Source organism: Artemia sp. Qi Xiang Cuo, chromosome 1 (assembly GCF_049724085.1).
Source record: "Artemia sp. Qi Xiang Cuo chromosome 1, ASM4972408v1, whole genome shotgun sequence".
Classification (NCBI taxonomy): domain Eukaryota; kingdom Metazoa; phylum Arthropoda; class Branchiopoda; order Anostraca; family Artemiidae; genus Artemia; species Artemia sp. Qi Xiang Cuo.
The window spans coordinates 63,743,038-63,761,573 of record NC_142794.1 but is presented as its reverse complement, the minus strand read 5'-3'; the positions used below and the strand labels follow the sequence as shown (position 1 = coordinate 63,761,573).

Below are 18,536 nucleotides of genomic sequence, written 5' to 3'. Positions count from 1 at the left end.
CGGCTCCAAAGATTGAGTAATAATAATGATAAAAATTAACCTAGACAAATGTCCAAGTGTACAATTCTCATGTCTACACTGCACACAACAGGAAAATTCCGATCTCAGGCTAGCCCAGACTAACTCTACATACAACACCCAGCCTATGGAAAACGTTCTCGCACACTCCCTAGAGCAGTGGCGTGCGGGTAAGCATGAAAAATTAATTTCTTTAATTTGGTGTCATAGGTGCACGCAGGTCAGAGTCTTGGCAGGACGTGAGGTATCAAAGAATTATTTCTTAAGTAAAAAAAAAATTGTATCAGAATTTCCCAAGACGGTTAGGAAAGTGGGCTACACACCAGGCTTAGGGGGGGGGGGTATATATTTGATATATTCTCTTATAATTATAATATGGAAGATTCTTTGAAGATATTTTATTTCCAATAAATAATTTAAGAGCCCTTTATATCTGGTTTTGACAACTGTTTTCGATAGTTATCGTTATTAAATGGAAAATATGGCTGAAAACTGACACTCTCTTGAAATTTCTGAAAGTAATCCCATACCTGATCTCAGACATTTCTTATGAAGAGAGGGGACGGTGTCACTTTTAAAACTGGCCTGGTTCACCCGAATAGTCATTATTTTTCATTACTGTATGCAATAACTCTTGGATATTCCGTAAAATACTACTTCATATCAAGATTACAAATGCAAAAGTAGGAACAGACTGACCTGCCTGATGTATCAAGTGCATTCCATATCAAATAATGCAGGAAAAGAATACTCTTGTCATCATTCCTTCAGATTTTATTGGACTAAATATACGTTAATTTATTGAATTTCTGGCCCAAAATGTACTAATACTACAACTAATACCAGAACCGTTCCAAGGGTAGGTGGCATCGAGGTAAAAATTAATTACAACACCCGCCTTCTGACTAAATATAAGCAAAAAAAGCCGAACAAAAGTGAAAAATTTGACCATAGTGAGCAACTCCCCAGCCACGACGCCCCCCCTACCCACAGATTCCTGGACTGCTTGACCTCTCCCTCCCTTTGAACGGTTCTGATTGTAACACTAAGTCAACTGAGGTCAACAAAGCCATGAATACAGGCCACCAAACACGACTCCTTGGGTGCCGTATCTCAAATGGGATTTCAGATTAAACATCGAAACGGTCTGTCTGGGGAATGGCTGCTTCTAGGCGTTTACCCCCCCCCCCATTCGATTACCTCTCCCCCTCGGAAAATACCCCCATGGAAAATGCCCACCACATGAAAATATCCCCCCTCGAAAAATAAGACTGTCCAAATTTGAGAATTTTATTTGAGTTTTGTTTTTTTATTTTCCGTAGGGAGAAGTAATTTTGGTACACTCACTCAAGTTTACGCTGTGTAAAATTCGAGAACAAACCGGTTTCTTCGTTAGTTTCTTTCAGCTTAGCGCGAGACAAGACAAAGACAAGTAACAGAATAGATGAGAAACACGTATATAATTAAATATATAAATTTGGGCAATATAATAATAATAATAAACTTATTATAAGCCAAAAAATAGGCTATACACCACAGTATTCTTAAATACACTCCACAAGAAAAATAATATAAATATCAAGTTTCACTCATTGATGTCAATGCTTCATTTACATATTTACATAACTGCCTGACTGTCCTTTTTACAGTCGTCTGCAGAATCCCCGGGAACTTGAAGTTAACACCCTCAAAATGCTTTCCCCTTAAAAGAGAAAGCTGTTGGCACTCGGCGAGAATATCAAAAAGATCTTTTAAACTGGCAGGTAATTTTACTCACTGAATACCCCCCCCCTCCACAAAGAATAGACTTTGTGTCTTGTTTCCAGTCTATAAATGTCTTTTTGCAAGATTTCAAGATTTCTTATTCGTTTTTTTTATTATTATTATTCATTTAATTCAGAAAAATAACTTTGCTTCATTGACTAGCCTATTCTGTTGGAGAGAGGAGAGCAATTCTAAGAAGAGTGAAAATCTTTAAAACTGTTGATTAAATTTGGACAAATTCTTCTTTCATCAGATGAACAATCTTTCAAGTATACAAAAAAGAAAAATTGTAAATCACTGGTTTCCATAGGTCCAAACATAAAGGGTTTTATGCCAGTAGTATTTTTATCTTTATGGGAAGGGGGTTCCTTGTATCAATTTAAGTTTGTAATCCGTTTCCAGAGTTTATATTCCATTTCAGAAGTTTGAACACCATTTCCGAAGTTTTTACTCCGTTTTCAAAGGGTCCGGCCCGTTTACAAAGCTTAAACTGGTTAGGACTTTAAAGGCTAGTCTGAGTCTGAGCTGTTGGGGTTTAAATCGTAGAAGAGGTGTACCCCTGTGGTGGCACCGGAATAGCTCTCTTGGGCAGTCACACTGTCCAGAATACTCTTCCAACTGCTGTACATAGAAAATTCACAGGCTCAGCTATTTGTAGGCCATTTCAGGAGTTAGTACTCCGTTTCCGAAGTGTGTAGGTTACTACGTTTTTAATGCTTGTACTCCGTTTCCAAAGCTTGTAGTACGTTTCCAAAGATACTGGCAAGCGCTTCTTTATAATACATGAAAACTCTCATTTCTTAAATGTTTTTTTAAGGATTTTTTGAAATAAAATAAAAATTATCGGAATTAATTACTCTTCCGCTGTTTTCTCTTTCCATTTCGTCCCCGCCATTACAGCCTCCTCAGTTTTCGAGTGATATTTCACTACCTCCTGTCTTTTTTTTATTATTTTTTCAGATTGTACTTGTCTTTCTCAGCACAGAGCTAGCCATGTCCACAGAACTAGTTGCCTCCCTTTTTATGGCTTCTTTTTTTCTCAATTCTTTTATTTTCTTTTTCCATTTTTCCTTTTCTGATTGTTCCAAAAAATATTAGCATTCTTAATTACATTAGATAAAAACCCTGACGATTTTTTGAGGATTGAGGCGTGATATCCGATACGGTAGACGAATCAAGATATCTTTCATTAGGAAGCACTCGCTCAAAATTGTGGAGAGTAGGGGGTCATAAAAGCTCTTGAATACCATAACTGGGCTGTAATCATTCCTGCTGTAATCAGTCATCCTTTATAGTCTGACATGATTTCTGTGTATTTCGATCCACTAAAATAAAACTGTTTAGGTATCCTCATGTTCTTCGTTTATCAAGAAATATACCCACAACTTTTCACAGAAAACAAGGCTGTCCGTTTAAACCTACTTAGATTTGTTTTTATGTCAGTTTTTTTTTTATCTTTTTTAATGTAAAAGAATAAAAATGTATCTTGAGCTGATTAGAGCGCTGAATGGTAAAATGCAAGTACACAACCCGTATGTAAGGGTGGTTAGATTATTGGCTGGCATAAAAAATATTCTAAAATATATTCTGATATATGTAATTGCATCATGATACATCATGTAATTGCATCTTTAGCCAGTCTAGACTAACCGTTTTCTGGAAAAATGGGACGGAAAACTGGAAGCAGAAAAACCAGTCTAGACTGACCTTTTTTTCAGAAAGTTTCTGAACAATTCATTCAGTGCCTATCATCATCAAATAAGTTTTTTTTGTTTTTTTTTTGTTTTTTTTTGCCAAAACCCTAAAAAAGGATTTTAGAGCCTCAGCTAGACACCGTCCTCTTTTCTGTTCTAAACCACGTTAAAAATTACTTTTCCTTATCACTTATCGAAATCGTCTCCTTCTTCTGGCAATTTTTCCAGAAAAGAAGTCCGTATTACCGTTTTACGTTTCATTTTTCCATTTTTAGACCCACTGATAATCCGGCCCCGGAAACAAAAAATGGCACGAAAGTAGTAGTCTCAGCTCCCCGTTTTCCGTCCAATTTTCTTCCAGAAAGCGGATAGTCTGGACACGCTATTATAAGGAATTCTGTTTTATAGTTTCTGGAGGAAGATCCAAAAGCGATAGCAAAAATTAGCGGCGGTTTTGTTTGCTTCTCGTTTCTCACCTTCTTTTTTGCTCATTTGAGAAGTTCGCAATTACCAAAAGCTTAGTTTTCATGATGCTTGAAAACCAAGCTTTTGAATGCGCGACTTCTTCTTTTCAGACAGCTACATGCAAAGCCTGAAATAAAAACTTGGATTTATCTTCAGTTTTTTCGCTCTTTACTTAGGCAGCGCTAAGGCACTGCCTATGATTAATTGTCGAATAATTCGTAGCCCTCACTTTTCATCTTCAAATTGTGAGCATGATAGTGACTGACTCTTCTTCTGGGTTAAAAGTCAGTCAAAGACTCTTCAGTGACTGACTGTTTTTCTCCTGCTACTTCATGTTCAATTTCTGCATGATTCCTACTATTCCTTCCTAACTGCCTGAGATCAAAGTAGCTTCCTAGCAGCACTGTCTTCATTTCTTTTATTATCCAAAGATTTGGAGTAAAAAACTAGGCCTAGACATATAGGTGCGTACCAGTGTACAAACCTGTGTAGTTCTGTTTAGATCTCCTAAAATTCAGAGGAGAAAAAAAAAATCTATTGAAACTCATAGATGTACTTGCTTGCAGTAAATCCTGCTGATGTCATCTTGCTAGCAGATGGCTTGCAGTACTGACCATTTTTTCCAGAGACGCTACTTTTAGCCAACGGCAACGACGATAGGACCCATGTCTTGTTATATGAAACTTCGCGCCGAACTTTCCGAATAAACATGGAAAAAAGGCGGTCCGCACTTTTTTAATCCCTCTGTGCCTGCTTTCAAAATCCTCATTATTTCGTCCAAGACAAAAAAAAGAGGAAAATCGTAGCACAAAAGTGCTACATTTGGTCAAGTACGAGAAAAATGCTACATTCAATGTACAGTGTTACACATGATGAATTGGTGTTACATTTAACACTTTCGTGCTAAAAGTGGCAACCTTGAGTCAAATATTTTTTTAGACCAGGTAATAATGCTACAAACCCACGGGCCAAATGATGCTGCTTTCTGAAACTGTTTAAGCGGAAAAATTACGTAAGCTGTTCTTAAAAGAGAATAAGAGAAGAGAAGGGCTAATCGAATGCCAATTTATCACTCAATTACAAAACACCTCACAACAAAATTAATCAGCACAATTAACAATTCTATCGCTTTCTTTTGTCATGCGTTGTATTCAGTAAAAATCATATTTCATATCCAAACCTGTTTCTCCCAGCTCTGGGTGGTTTTGCGCGGTGAAAACTTCAAGGCACTGTCAAATATCTCATTAAAATATGTAAAAAATCGGTATAATACTTAAGATACTTAAATAACATAAAATAACGGTACCGCAATGGTAACGGTCCGTATAATTAGGGTAAAATACGAAAAACACCCAATTTTAACGTGACCAATTTTACCATTTATTTACAACACTAGTCTTAGGAAAATAGTTTGTGACGTAGCAGAATATACAATTGGAGTGGTAGGGAAGTATATTAAAAAAAAAGAAAGAAAGAAAAAAAAAAAAAAAAAAAAAAAAAAAAAAAAAAGGTCGAAAGTTAAACCTAGAAAAGTGATCCATATAATTTCACAACCATAGACCATAAAACCGTTGTTAAACTGGAGTTTAATTGTTTTATCCTAAGAAATATTGACATTTCCTAAATGTTATTCACAGTCGATCTTTCCCTTTTCCCAGGCAAATTATAATAGGTCTTTTACTTTAAAGAGCAGCTTGGGCACACGTGATGACAACGTCGTTTGTACTTAGCTCTTACTAAGAAAAAAATTGAAGGGTTTTTCCTGTGAGTGATATACGGGTTGAGTAAAGTAATGTATAAATAAGAGCAATCTAGTTCACCATGCTTTTGCTTTCTCATGGTTGCAGTGAAAGCTACAGCCTAGTAAGCAATTAAGAAATGATGTTAGGTTTGGATAACAAAAAAGAATAGAAAATTATCGTATCTACGGCATTCACCGCAACTAAGTAAAGCACTTTCTCTAGTCCATAGTAACCAAAAATTCACGATCATGTTAAAAAAAAAAAAAAATACCAAGTCAGTGAAAGTCGCAAATTAAGCTGATTCAGGAATATTTTTTTTAATCTTAAGTTTAAATGCTTTTTTACTATAACATACAATAAAAAAACCGCGCGGGTCATATCCCGAAATATTAAGTATAATGTTAAAAATAATAATAGGCCTGCTACATCTTTATCCACCAGTTACTACAGTACAGTAGCTCTAGGACTCTCCCTTGGAGAAGGACGATCGAAGTTCAGGTCGTTCTGTAGTAACAATATGATACGGAAGACAAATCAAAAGATGTCTTTCATTAGCAAGTAGGCCTACTCGCTAAAAATTTTTGAGAGCAGGGGCTATAAACTCTTCGCTTTTGTAGCAAGTTTGGATATCATGGGAAGCGTCTTTTTCCTATGAAAGCTCTTAAATACCATCCGATCCACATATGCGCGGACTAAAACAGAGATTGCAAATTTGGCATATCAGCCAGAACACTCATTCAACTAGCAGGATGAAAGTAAAAGCCCATGAAGCGTCAAAGCTTCTGGATGGCCAACTTGAATTCGGGGTTGCAGATAATGAAAATGGAACCAGAATGCAAGGGATCAAATTTTCCGGATCTTTTGCATACTTCCTACACCTTAATTGAAAAAACGAAACTGTTCTTCTAATTCAACATGCATTTTTTGGAAAAAAAAAGTATAAAAAGATTACGGATAGCTCTTTTTGTAACTATTGTTTACCTGAGATAGTACGTTGGATTGTACTCATTCTTCATCATGTTAAAACAAAACCATTTGGAAGTTTGTAGCGCCGGTCTTTCAAATACAAAAGGGGCTTACAAATACAACAGGTATTAAGAAATCAATAAACAAAAAGCAAATGTTTTCTATATATCGGCAAATCAAGTTTCTTTTTGAAACATTTCTTTTTTTATATTGTCAGTAGCCATTCAGTTGTTAACAGGTGAACATACAAAGCAGATTAAATATATAACGGAAACTAAAAATTATAAGTAGACTGAATCTGAAGTTCTATTGTGAAAGTTATTAGAATTCATTCGAACTTGAGATTTCACATGTGCAAATTTCCACCTGTTAATATTGATTGCGCTTATGCGTTTGATAGATTAAGACCTTGCTTGGGGTGTCTAGTGTTTATGACGAGTGGATTTACGATTTTCTAAATGGCAGTTTGGAATTTTCCTAATTGAAACTTGGATTATTTGGAACAGTTTTTATGAAGAGGGGTGTTAGCCATGCCCAAATCAACGTAGTAGAAAACTGCACGTGACGGACCCACGTAAATAAATAATTAGTCCTAAATGAGGTAAGCAGATCTTTAATTTTGTTGTCTGGAAAATAATCATGGGAAGTAAAAGAAAGCAACCTCGTAATACTGGAGAGGATACAAAAAGCACTCGGAAGGGAGAAGATGAATATGATCTTAGCGTTACTGCTAGCAGCACTGATTCTACAAACAAATACAAGATTTCAGCAATTACGGAAAGTCTAAATACTGTTATCAGTTTGGTAATAGAAAATGGAAAAAAGCTAGATTCTTTAGAAAATAGGATTAAAGGAATTGAAAATAAAGTGGCGAATTTGGAGATATCACATGCAGGATTTGCAAGACAGCTGACTGAAAGCGATGAGCGAGTGAGGTAGCTTCAGCAAATCAAAGAATCTCTAAAGAATGAAGCAAAAGTAATAGCTGATGATTGTATAGTTCGTATTAAAGAATGCGAAGGATATCTTCAAAAGTATTCTTATGAAAGGAGTCGAAATGGTTCCTGTCCCACCATTCAAGGTAACCCAAGTGAATAAGCAACAGAAATTTTTTCGTATTGAAGTATCTGATAAAAAATCGAAAATTGATATTTTGAAAAATTCTGAGAAATTGAAAGGTAAAGCAGTGTCATCGTTCCGTGATATTTACCTCAGTGATGATGTCCCGGCTGAAGTTTGCAAAACAAGAAATGATTTGTTGATTAAAAGGGCGAAACTATATAAAGTAAGAATAGACGCTTAGATCTCGAAAACTTTTCTGCCTATTTTACTTTTAAATTGCCCCAATGGAACACGTGCTAAATATTCACCGGACGATTTGATTCCTGAACTTGATTATGCAACGAATAATCATTCATTTCGTAACCAACATGGGGGCAATTAGTGTAGCTTACGAGGAAAAATAGCTGTTCGAATTCAAGTTCCGATTGATTAAGGACACTTGGTGATTAAGGGACGCAGGTGATTAATGAGTGATAAAAAGAAATTTGGCGGGAAAAAGAAGGAGTTCATAGTTGATGGTTCATATAGTCCATGGTTGGTTGTTTGAAGTGTAAAAAAAGTAAAAATATGATAAGGTACCCAATATGCAAGGTGCACCGTATTGAGTTATTGTTGTTTTTTGGAATTTTTATTTTTCTGCTGTTGTTATTTTTTTTATCTCATTATTATTACTGGTGTTATTATTGTTATTGGGCAGCATGTAATAAATTTAGAATTAGAATATATTGAAATATGCCCCTTGTGGAGTCGCACTCAAGTTTGTCTATTTGGCTTGGAATTTGGATGAAAGATTGGTGTCTCCTCCAGGACAAATCAATGTGTTGGAGGTGGAAAATAATAAGGTAAATTTTGGAAGTAGGTATAATGGTTATTATAGGTTGATGGTTATTATAGGTTGGAGTCTGATTTAAATATTTATTCGTAAGCCAAATGCAGATGACATGTAGTGAAGTTTCGGATTGATTTAATATGTTCCATTTGAATTGCCAAGGATTGAATTCAAGTTTTGATTTTATAAATGAAATTTCCAATTTATCTATTTTTCAGGCAATTGGACTGACTGAAACTTGGTTAAATGACCATAATTTGGAACTTTTACATATTTCAGGATATACCGTATGCACGAAAAATCGTCAACTTTACCCACACGGGGGACTGGCAGCGTATATACGTTCCGACATCCGGGTAAGTATCCGAAAGGACATTTTAATATAGCCAATAAAGAAATGGTTTTAAGTCTTTTATTTTGCAGTTAAGACCTGGCTGGACATTGCGGTTATGTTCTGATTGTATATAGGCCACCGTCAGGATCTCTTATTGAGTTTTATGAACTGCTTGAATAACAGTTGGAAAAGATCCCACATCAAAGTCCTATTTTTGTAACAAGAGTTTTTAACATTGATCTATTGAATAATGGATAAAATATGGCCTTTGATAATATTCAAAGACCGATTTTTAAACTTGATGATTTCATTTGGTTATATCTCTGCTATTAATATTAGTACCCATGTTACGAAGACGTCGTCGAAACGTCTTTATAACATATTTTCAAATTATATGTCTGGTAATCCAAATGTTCTTATAAGTGATGCTTCTGATCATTTTGACATATTTGCAAGTTACTCAATAAGTGTTGATAATGAAAAGTCCGCAAAGATGAGGAGTCTCCAGCTGAGGGTGGTACTCAATAAAGATGCACTTCTGAAATGTACAAATGAGCTAGCCAATAAGGATTGGAATACGGAGTTTTCAGTCTCTGCAGATATTGACTCTAAGTTTAGAGTCTTTTACCAAATAGTTCAGCAATCCCTGGAAAAATGCTCTAAGAACATTAAGGAAAATAGAAGAAAAACCTCAAAGAACGCTTGGATTACTCCAAGTTTATTGATATCGATAAAGAAGAAGAATAATTTGTATGAGAAAAAGGTGCGTCATCCCTTCGATATAAATGAGCTAAATTATAAGATATAATAATAATAATAATAACATTCATTCACCCACCATCTACAAAAATAGATTATAGTGGAGCACTACAAAAAGAAAAAAGAAAAAAAAAAGAAACCAGCTTCAAAAAGATAAAGATACAACACTCAGTGTAATTCACGACACTCAAGTAAATGCAGGTGAGAAACGTCGTCTATCTAAATTAACTTTTAGCACTGAATTATTTCGAATGCTAGACCATTGTTTGGATGGCTCCTTAAGACCATATTTTTCAAGGCGGGAATTCCTATAACGCTTGGGTATGTGGAGAAAAAATTTTGCAAATTTATAGTAGCACTTTTTGATGTTTTCAGTGTCTCTCACTGACAGCATGTGGGATGCACCGGCAAGATAGATGGCAGAAGGATTATGTGTGGTAAGCAGACTGAACAATAAATCTAGGCAAGAGATTTCCTCGAATATCGTCCACGATTCGGTACTACAGACGCATAAACACATTTAGTGGCTTTAGTTGTTTGCTTAACAATTGCTTGTCTAGTTTTAATAATTGTTTCCGCAATCGTTATACCGAGATATCGCAGCTCCAATACTGTGGACCGAACATGATTTCCGAGAGTGACAGAATCACTTTAAGGCGCATTAAAGGACAAAAATTCGCACTTATCAATATTGATAGAAAGCCCAATAGATTGAAAATCACTTCAGAGTCGAGTCAGGTTCTCTTGTAAGTCTGCTTTGGATCTACTGAGCAGAAGGACGTCATCAGCGTATGCCAAGTAAGATAAGTCAGTGCCGTGCAATAGGAGAGAGGGTGAGATCCGGCCCAGAATCTTGGAGATGGCATAGTTGAAAATAAGAGGACTTAGAATGCTGCCTTACCTTACACCTCTTCTGATTTTTACAGGATCTGAAATTTTGCCTTTCCACTTGGCCAACACAGTCGAATTTTCGTACCAAAATTTCAGAATACTCACTATGTTCGAACTTACTCCATTGTGCAGTAGAGCATTCATTGCTTGCATGTGATTGATTCTATCGAATGCTTTCGATATATCAATAGTGCACATATAAAGAGGCGATTTTTTCCTTCCGAGTCCATAAGTACGTTAGCAAGAAGGCAATCTCTGGGCACCTGAGACCTTTCTGGAATCCAAGCTGATTGTCCCCAAAGTGTCCAGTATCAAGCTCAGAGAAGATCACATTTTCAAACACTTTGCTCAAGATGAACAAGATGGTTATGGGCCTATAAGATTTGCGTTTGTTTGGATCTTTTCCTTTTTTGGCGACAGATGAAATGACCCCTTTCCAGGAAAGAGCTTGGAACAAAACTCCTGGAGATGCACATCTGGAAGATAAGCTGAAGATGGAAATAGAAGCATTCAGGTAAGTGCTTGAGCTGTTTTATTGAAAGACCATCGCTGTCCATCCCATTCTTAGCTTTGGAAAGTACTTTTCTGGCAGCTAACTTGATCTTCTCAAGGCAAACGGGAACAACGCAATGCTGCCCTGAGAAATGTGCAAGCCAGCTGGAAACTTCCGTTACGTATTGATTGGTTATAATAAGATTCTCATCTTCATGCGTCGAAGTATAGTAAGAGTGCCAATCATGTAGTGTCAGAGAAGTACTAGATGGACGATTGTCTGGTCTGATTAGGCTTAGCCACGATTTTGTTATCTCCAGTGAACTGTTGCCCGATAATTCGGTACCTCTTCATTTCAGCTTTATATTTGCGTTTTGTGCTCAGATTCAGCTCGAATACAGTCCCGCATAGCGGTCTTCCACAAGCAATCCAAATGCTTAGCCAGGTTTTTGGATGTCGTTTTGGCGATTGGAGTTCAGTGGATTCGGACCACATCGGTTTTTCTGTCCTAATTTTGGCTCGTCTTGTAGGAACCGCTTTCGCTTCGGCAACTTTCAGAGCATGGATTACTAGATGGTAATAAGAGTTAAAATCAACCATGGCTAAGACGTTGGAAGGGCCAGAGCCGAGTAGATGAAAAGGAACTTTGATGCAACTTAGGACCGAAGCAATTGTAGCAACGTAAAGGGTAATATTGCATTTCTCCTAATTTTGCTTGTAGACCCACTTTCTGGAACAAGTGTAAATAGAGCCGGGTGTTGGATGTATCTGAAACGAAAGTCCAGAATGGTCACTAATCAGATTATCAGTGCAAATTGTAACTGGAAGACTAGAAATGGATGTGCATGAAAGTACGTGGTAAATATTGGAAGTATGACCACTAGTATGGGTGTACGTAAAATCCAGAGACTTCGGCCAAATCTTAAAAGTAGTGGGGAGACAATTCATAAAAATATCGGATAGAATATGGTGCTTGTATGGGTCACAGTTGAGGTCCTCGGCAATTAGCCTCTTGCACCCACGAAGCGCAAGAGACTCCAAATGTTGTCTTAGGAAACCTGCTGCTTTTGAGAACTTTGTCAGAGAGACAGTATTTTTGTAATTAGTAGGCATGTATATGTTGATGAACTCAATTCCCTCAACAGAGACGCACAACAGACTACTGCTTCTAGTTGTTGGCTTAGCCAAAACTTCCTTCCTAGCGTATACTGCCAAGCATCCAGACGGACGCCCTGCCGTAGATCTCGCTGGCTCTAAAAAGAGATCGTGCGAGCGGGATCTGTTCAGAACGTTTATATTCGTCCCAGAAAGCATATGCTCCTGGATAGATAGCACGTCATAAATTTGAAGGAGATCATCTATGTCTTTTTCTTTGTTGTGACAACCATTGATATTCAGACTAAAAACTTTAGAGATATGCCCGTTGATTATTTTTGTTTCCCAGAATATTTTTCAATTTTGGGCACCTTCGCCTGAAGTAGATATGAGGTTCGTTACAAGAAATATATTAAAGGCCTCCGCTAAACGGTACATCTTTGTTGCTTGAGTGTGGTCTGGAACGTCTTGCCCATCTGGGACTTGTTACGCAGTTTTCAATGAGTTGATCGAAGCTCTGTCATTTGAAACACCTTCGAGGGGCCTCCCTTTATCTACCCGGAAAAAGTCGTATCCAAGCTTGATTCCGTTAGACATTACAAAGCTCATGGTCTGTATATTTTTGAAAGTCAGTCTGAATGTTTTACTTTGTCCAAAACGGTAAGCTTCCTCGACGAGGCCTGGATTGTGTTTGACCAGTTTGCTAGCATCTATTTTTATAGGAAGTCCTGTTATTATACCAAAAAATTTCTTCTTCCCTGAGTTTGCGTTTGATGCTGCTGCCACTTGGCAAATTTTATGAAAGGGCACTAGGAGCCTCAACACAAAAATCTTTAGCTTTTACAACATCGCTGAATTTAACTTGTAGTTCATTGTTTCTTAATTCCCTGACCTCCTAAATCCCATCTTTGGACTGAAGTTGACTAAGTGTTTGTAGTCTAGTCAGGGGATCCATTCACGGAGCCTCTTCTATAATTACAGTACCAGTTAGAGGCTTGTTGTTCTAGGGCTGTAGCTCCAGCATCTGGGCAAGTTGTCAATTTAACACCCGTCGTATACTGGTTTATCACGGACACTGAGCTCTTCAGATCTCGAATTTCACTTAGCAGGATAGAGAAGTTGGACACGGGGAACTGTGGAACTTGAAATGTGTGGGTGATGACGAAAGTTGGAATTGGGATATTATTCCTATCACATTCAGCTTTTGTGCGGCTTCTTGTGGCTAAAGCTACTCTTTCAGGGAACGCTAGTTGAAGGAGTTCGAGTTTAGCGTCACGTAAAGCTGCTAAATCAAAGAAGTCGCATATCTTTTCGACAGTAGCTTTATATCCAGCTTTCTGTTTGACTTGAGAAAGTTCAGGATTGGTTTGAGCTATAGAGACGGCTGTACCATGTTGAGCACCTATAAGCAAGCGAAGTGTCGGTCCTCGCTACCTATTCCTTGCAATTTAAGGGAGACTTAACTCCCTGTAGGTATAAAGGCGCTTGCAACAAATAATCTCCCCTATTCTACTTGTTTATTCGGGAAGATTGGAAAATTGGCAAAAATCGTCGTTAAAATTTTTGAATTGGGCCCTTCTTTTTTATTTCTTTTTTCTTTCTTCTGAAAATCTTACAGAGCAGGGGAGCAGGAGATATCGTAATGACCTGAACAGACTCCTGCGAAGGGAAGATTATTATAAAATAGAATTTGAAAAAACATCTGGAAGTCCGTCGAAAACATGGAATGTGATAATAAGCGCTTTAGGACAATCACCTGGTGGAATCCCTCAGGAAGTATTCCGTAAAGATGGAACCAGTATTACAAATCAAGAATAAATTTGTAAAGAATGTGCTAACCATTTTTCGAAAATTGGATGGAGAGTGAAAGAAGTGATTATAAGCAAACCAGGCAACCAGACTTTTCAAAATTATCTAAGGAGTTGGAAATCTCTTTAAATCTACTTCCAGTTCAGTAATCTGAGGTTTGAAAAATTGTTTATAGCATGAAAGGTTCGGCTACTGGCTCTGCTATAGTTTCAGTTAGAGCAATAAAAACATTTTGGGAAGTGATTGCTCCAACTTTTGTTTCATTAATTAATCAATGTCTAAAAGAGGGAATGTTTCCGAGTTGTTTTAAATCAGCAAAAATTGTACTGATACATAAAGGAGGGAATACTGATGATGTTGAAAATTAAGGACCAATTTCGATTTTACCCATTATGTCTAGGATACAAGAAAATGCTTTTTGGTCAGAATTTATCAGTACCTAGAAGACCAGAGAATATTTACTCCTACGCAATTTAGATTCCGGCAAGATCAATCTACTGAGCAAGCAAATATATATTTGACAAGCATTATTAATTTGGCATTACAAAATGGATATAAAGTGGCAACTGTATTTTTAGATATTGTTTTTGATACGGTCAGTCATGACATTCTGTTAATGAAGTGTGAAACTTACAGGATTAGGGGCCCAGCTCTTTCGTTTTTACATTCGTTTTTGTCTTGTAGAAAACAATATGTTCAAATTGGTAATATGGATTCTGATAAAAATTGTATTGAATGTGGAGTTCCACAGGGTTTGGTACTTGGACCCATACTATTTTTTATTTTTGTGAATGATCTTCCACAGTCTGTAAGTAAACTGGAAACAAGAATGAGTGATATCGTCAAAAAGTATAGTGCAGCTACAATACCTATGTTTGCTGATGATACTTCTTTAGTAGTGATTGCAAAGTCGGAGAGGCTGCTCCTAGAGAGTGTAAGAGAATCTCTAAATGAAGTTTCAAGATGGCTGAGAGTGAATCAGCGAGAGGTTAACCCCACTAAGAGCACCTTTCTCGTATTTACGAGAACATCGAATTATTATCCATTATACAGCACATAACATACGATGATGGTATAATTGCTTGTCAAAAGGTAGTAAAGTATCTTGGCATTACTATAGATGAGAATCTCAGTTTTCGATCTCGTACTGACACTTTGTCCCGGAATTTATCGCGTAATTTGGGGATGATTCGTAAACTTAAACATATGTTTCCAACTAGTATACTTAGGCTTCTCTATTTTTCGTTAATCTATCCTTATATTTTGTATTGTTCTTCTGCATGCTTGGGTACATTTTCTTCAATTGTTAATCCTATGCAAATTATTCAAAACAAGTCTTTTAGAATATTACCAAAAAAATCAGAAAGAGAATCGGTTCAAGAAGTTTATAGGGATCTTAGGATACTGCCAGTAGTGGGTCTTCATCATTTTTATATATTAGTGTTTACCTATAGGTATAATCTGAACCAGCTGCTGGAGTGTTTTGATGGTTAGTTTTATAACTGATGGAATATACATAACCAAAATAGTAGGGATAAGAATGATTATCACGCTCCACCTGTAGAGTCTGCCAGGTCCACGCTTTCTTTTATTATAAAAGGTATAAATTTATGGAATATTTTGGATAATGATATGAAGAAGATAGAAAATTTCAGTGATTTTAAAGGAAAATTGAAAGAAAAATTATTAAGCAAGTATGAATTTTAGTTTTGTTTGTTTTGGAGGAAATTTGATTTAGACTAAGTTGCAATTCTTTGTTGGCTGGTGAATGTGACCCCACAGCATGAATATGGTATGTAGTTGCTGCCCCTGTAGCATCAATATTACTTTTTTTTCTTTTCTCTCTTTCTTATTACAGTGAATTTAAAATGTAAGTGTTATTTTACCTGATTCACCCCACATCAACTGTTTGGTTTTGGGTGAATCATATTGATTTTTGTATGTAAATTGTCGTTGAAGTTAAATAAATATAACAATATAAATATATTTGTAGGCAATAATAGTGGTATTAAACATATGATATAAATGGCATTGCTTTATTACCCCCCCCCCCAAAAAAAAAAAAAAATCAGAAATAGAAAATGATGCATTGGAACACTCACTTTACAAAACTATGATGCACGCATTCCAGAGCTAAATTATTTTAATCTAAATAAAGTTTTTAAAGGACTGTTGGGGTAAATATACATTCAGAGGGATGGCAGCGCATATTTTACTGCAGACATATTTGTCTATGTGGCATGCAGCTAGAAATATCATCTTTTGTCATGTATTTTATCTAAAATTGTATTCTATTTTAATATTTGGTTACCATGGTCCAGAATTCATTCTTTCTTTACTATAATTTTAGGAAAACTTTAAGTAAACAGTTCTGGAAGAAAGTTTATAAGAGTGAGTCTGGTAATTATGGAAGCATTAGCTTGGTTTCTGTAGCAAGCAAATTACCTAGTATGATGATACTTTTGACTTTAGACTTAGAGATCCTGTAAACAAAGTTTTAAGGGAAGAACAGCGTGCTTTAAGGAGGGGGAGAGGACGCGTCAACTAAATTTTTACTCCTAGATTAATAAAATTGAGAAGTGTCTGAATCCTCAGACACCCTTAGTCCTTGGTTGTATAGATTATGATCAAGTGTTTGATTCATCTAATAGAAGAGCTTTGGCAAAGTCCTATCCTTGCATGGTACAATACATTGAAAGAAGTCTTTGGCTTTTTCTTAGTTAGAATAGTAAAGAACAAACCACAGAGAGTCAGGCAGCAAAGTCAGTCAAATATGGCGCCCATACCCAGAGGAGCATCTTTTTAAAAGACAATTGTGTTGCATCACCACGACCATGAGGCTTCGGTTTTTTTCGAAACCTACATTTTACATATTTTAATATTATGGTTGCGATGGGCTAGAGTCTGTTCTTTACTAGAAATGACACCATCATGAATTACCAAAAACCATTAAGGTGACCTGACCAGACACCCTTTTATATACTGACAATATGAAACAACAATATACTGACAGTACATATGTCATTATAACTAGCATCATAACATAGATTTTACTTTTAATATCATTTATGGTTGTAACCTACTATTGCTACATCACTTATCATCTTGTATATGAAGAAGCAGTCTTTTGTAAGATTTCTATTTTAAATATTGTGTTTTGCTAATTACAGAAGTGAGTAGATTGTAGTAATTTCCTTTATAATGAACCCTTAAACAGCTCTCTATGATGCTCCAGTGCCCAAGCAGCAGAGAAAAAAGAGTACATATCAGTACTTTCCAAGCCAAAAAAGTGAATTTCCTTGACATTCAAGCCAGAAGACTGGAAGTTACATAAATAGGGTTTTTGACCATGGCAATTCTAAAGGTGTGCTTTTATTTCAATCCATTTTTTTATCAAAATAATTATTTTTAGGTCATTATGGGTTGAGGTTTGCCAGTAACTAGGCTGCAGCTACCAATACAACCATAATAAAAAGGGCAGATTACACTTTCTTTGTGAACAGGTATGATCTAAATCCTTAGACAAAAAATAAAATACTTACTTTTAAGATTTATGTATGGAACAATTTTAAGGTGGTGAGACAGGCATATTGATGATTCAATATTATGTTACTTGCTTTTACAAAATTTTTGTAACAAGAAAAAAACAACTAAAACTTGTGATAGATGTCATTCATAGTTTGTTTTTTTTCTTATTAAACTTCATTATCTTGTTTATAATTACATAATGCAGTATTTACAAATGACTATCATAAGCTGCACTGAACCAAGTTCAACTATCAAGTAAAACAAAAAAAAATTAAACGTATACATGTTGGTGCCTATCAGCCAGGACAAAGATTGATTATATATTGTGACATTTAAGGAATTTAGGTAGGAAAGTTGGGGTCATGAAGATTAAAAGAAATATAATCAGTATGAATGTTAGTTAAAGCAGGATTGTCACAACACAGCCAAATGCTGTCGATTCTGTCTTACAGTGGTAAGGCATGCAGCTTTAAGGACAGAAAAGATACAGATTTGACATTTCTTACCAGACTGAAATTTTTTGGCTTAAGCAACATCATTTCTAACAACAAGTTATCAATGCAACAACAAAGACTGATTGTTCATATTTTACTAAGATTTTCTTTAAAGTTGGACACTAAAAAAAATGGCTAACAGTTTAATATGCATTGAAATAAAACTGATCAAAAATCAACATACCTGTAATACCTTCATCAATAGATAACAATATCAGTTTAAGGCCGTAATCATATACATCATTTAATGTCTTCATTATGTAGGCTAATACAGTGGAGTCTTTGCCACCAGAAGCCCCAATAGCCACTGTTTCACCTCGTTTAAACATTTTGGAATTTGTTATAGTATTGTGAATTTCTTGTTCAAATGCCCAAAAAAAACAATCCTTGCAAACAGCATCTCCAGTCTTAGGCCTCTAAAAAAGTAAACTAGTATAAAAATTTACAGAAAGGAGTATATCTAAAATTTGGCACGGCATTTGCCCCAAAATTATAGTTGAAAAAAATTATAAGCTAAAACATTCAATAGTTGGCATTCACTTGTTGTTGGCACTCACATTTTTGTTGGTATTCACTTGTTGCCAACAAAAAATG

General features: G+C 36.0%; 1 protein-coding gene across 1 annotated transcript in view; it reads right to left on the bottom strand.

Moving 5' to 3' along the window:
* Window positions 1-18,536, bottom strand: part of LOC148956587 (cytoplasmic tRNA 2-thiolation protein 1-like) — a 90,325-nt gene that overhangs the window by 8,308 nt on the left and 63,481 nt on the right. The window contains exon 5 of the mRNA XM_089091312.1: window positions 18,127-18,358. Coding sequence (XP_088947438.1) covers window positions 18,127-18,358 — 232 coding nt within the window. The remainder of the gene's footprint in view (window positions 1-18,126; window positions 18,359-18,536) is intronic.